Source organism: Coenobita brevimanus, chromosome 79 (assembly GCF_032717465.1).
Source record: "Coenobita brevimanus isolate Jiangsu-jjx chromosome 79, ASM3271746v2, whole genome shotgun sequence".
NCBI classification, from domain to species: domain Eukaryota; kingdom Metazoa; phylum Arthropoda; class Malacostraca; order Decapoda; family Coenobitidae; genus Coenobita; species Coenobita brevimanus.
The window spans coordinates 30,707,998-30,710,219 of record NC_137032.1 but is presented as its reverse complement, the minus strand read 5'-3'; the positions used below and the strand labels follow the sequence as shown (position 1 = coordinate 30,710,219).

Genomic DNA, 2,222 nt, shown 5'->3' with positions numbered 1-2,222 from the left:
TTGGTGAAGAATTTTGTCACCATAGCAGTGTCATTACACCATTTCATGAAGGAGCACAAGTTTTTGCGGAGTGAGTCAGCTAAGGACTCTTTCAAGTGGCTGAAAGGGCTTTGAGCAGTATGCCGGTGCTTATGTATCTGGACCCCCTCCAGACCTTTCATCTTGGATTGTGATGCCAGTGATGTTGGGGCTGATGATGTGCTCTCTCACAAAGTTGAAGATACAGAGAAAGTGCGGCTTACTACAGCAGAAAACCCAATGGAGCAGAGAGGAACTACTGTGCTACTTGGAAGAAACTTCTAGCAATAGAGAGGAACCTCAACTACATCCACCCTCACTCGTACAGGTCTGGCTTCATAATCCGTACCGACCATGCTGTGCTGAAGTGGATAAGTCCATGAAGAACCCTGAATGACTGCTAGTTCAGTGATTGGAAAGCTGAAACAACACAATTACGTGATTTTTCACCAGCCCCGATAAATCCCTGGAGATGCAGGCTACTCGAGCCAGAGACCATGCCCCTTAGAGTGTCAGCACTGCAGCTACAGATAAGGTAGCATTAGGCAGTGGAGACAAGACCTTGCAACAGACATGGGAAAGTGGCAGCTGGAGGATCAAGATGTGCAAGCAGCTGTAGAGTTCGGTGCACCCAGCGTGGGAGAGGATCTATAGGGTGATCCTCCTATCAAGACTTATCGGCTTCAGTGGGATACTCTGCGACTGGACAACAGTGAACTACAGCACCTCTGGGTGACTCCCGAAGGACTTCACAGCTACTGGTGCATGGTACTACTGAAAAAGTTGCAAGTGCCATTTCTGGGGGAGATGTAAAACAGCATAACCAGTGGACATAGGGGAGTGAGGAAGACCTTGAACCACCTTCATCAAAGGTTCTACTAGATTGGTACGTGGAAGGATGTGGAAGAGTTGTGTCGGGCATGTGATATCTGCTGCTTGAAAGAAGGACTCAAGAAGCATCCATGTGTTGTTCCACTGCAGCTGTACCAGTTTGGAGCTCTGATGGAAAGTGTTGCAGTGGACTCTGCGGTACCTGATACCAGGTGGCCTGAGGGTTCTACCATCCCAGACCAGGAGACCATTACTGTCGCAAAGGTGCTGGTGGACCAGTTTTTCTGCTATTTCGGTATTCCGAATTAGCTCCACTTGGACCAGGAAAGGAAATTTGAGTCCACAGTCTTTGCTGAGTGTTGCAAGTTCGTGGGCATAAGGAAGACCAGGACTATATCACTGCATCCCCAGTCAGATGTAATGATGGAAAGATTCAACTGGACACTGGGGCAGGAGCTGGCCAAGCACTGTGTGGAAAGGCAGACAGAGTGGGACTATAGGCTGCCAGCTCTGCGGATGGCTTACAGGTCTGCAGTCCATGAGGCTGCTGGATACTCTCAAGCAAGGATTATATTTGAGCATGAACTGCAGCTGCAGTAGACCTGTTAACTGGAAGGACCCCAGACAGAGGTCTTCCAAAGTATGCCTCAGAGTCTGTCTGAAGTCTGGAGGAGACAATGGATGAGGTACACTATCAAGTTCAAGGGACACTGAGGTTCTCCAGCGAGGTCATGAAGCATGGGTGTGAACTGAGAGCTAGTTTCTAGCTTGAAGGCTGAGTGTGACTCTATAACTCCTAGAAGAATAACGACCAGTCTCTCAAACTTAAGTGCCCCTGGGAAGGACTGCACATGGTAGTGGACCATCTCTCAGATGTGGCCTACAGGATCGAAGGGGAGAGGAGGATCAGGCTGAAGATCGTCCATGCCATTCATCTGTGGAGATATCATGGTCCTGGGAAGTACACTTCGAGTGAAGCAAAGACCTGCAGTACACCAAACATGAAAGGAGGGCAGACGAGAGTGACAGTCATTGACAGCACTGGTGACACAGGTCTTCTCACTGTGGGCATGGAGACGGTCATCCCTCTCTTGATCTATGCTCAGGACATTGCAGTCAGTGGGGTTGACTCAATGGATGGCTCAGACCAGAGGAAGGTCCAGACTCCGTGGGAACTAGACAGCAGTGACAACAGCGACAACCCACTAGGCTGGAAGATTATCATGTATAACTTGTACATTGGTAGGATTAGGTGGCTGTATCGGGGATGACACAGTTCTGAGAGAGGTAATGCTATGCTGGAAAGATTATGTTAGTGGTTTACATCTGGAGTTGTGAGAAGCATTCTAGAAATTAAGTGTTATGCCAGTACG

General features: G+C 48.8%; 1 protein-coding gene across 1 annotated transcript; it reads left to right on the top strand.

The window, feature by feature from the left end:
- Nucleotides 1–591: 591 nt before the first annotated feature.
- LOC145409072 (uncharacterized) lies at nt 592–1,449 on the top strand. Its single transcript, XM_080279620.1, has 3 exons — nt 592–654; nt 1,000–1,113; nt 1,159–1,449. The coding sequence occupies exons 1-3, from the start codon at nt 592–594 to the stop codon at nt 1,447–1,449; spliced, it is 468 nt and encodes a 155-aa protein (XP_080135746.1).
- The last annotated feature ends 773 nt before the right edge of the window (nt 1,450–2,222 follow it).

Bases quoted from the DNA above. Each gene is read 5' to 3' on its own strand.
- LOC145409072 (XM_080279620.1), top strand. From the start codon at position 592: ATGGGAAAGTGGCAGCTGGAGGATCAAGATGTGCAAGCAGCTGTAGAG. The intron at 655-999 runs GTGGGAGAGGAT...GTTCCACTGCAG, and splicing joins TAGAGTTCGGTGCACCCAGC to CTGTACCAGTTTGGAGCTCT. The intron at 1,114-1,158 runs GTGCTGGTGGAC...ATTCCGAATTAG, and splicing joins AGACCATTACTGTCGCAAAG to CTCCACTTGGACCAGGAAAG.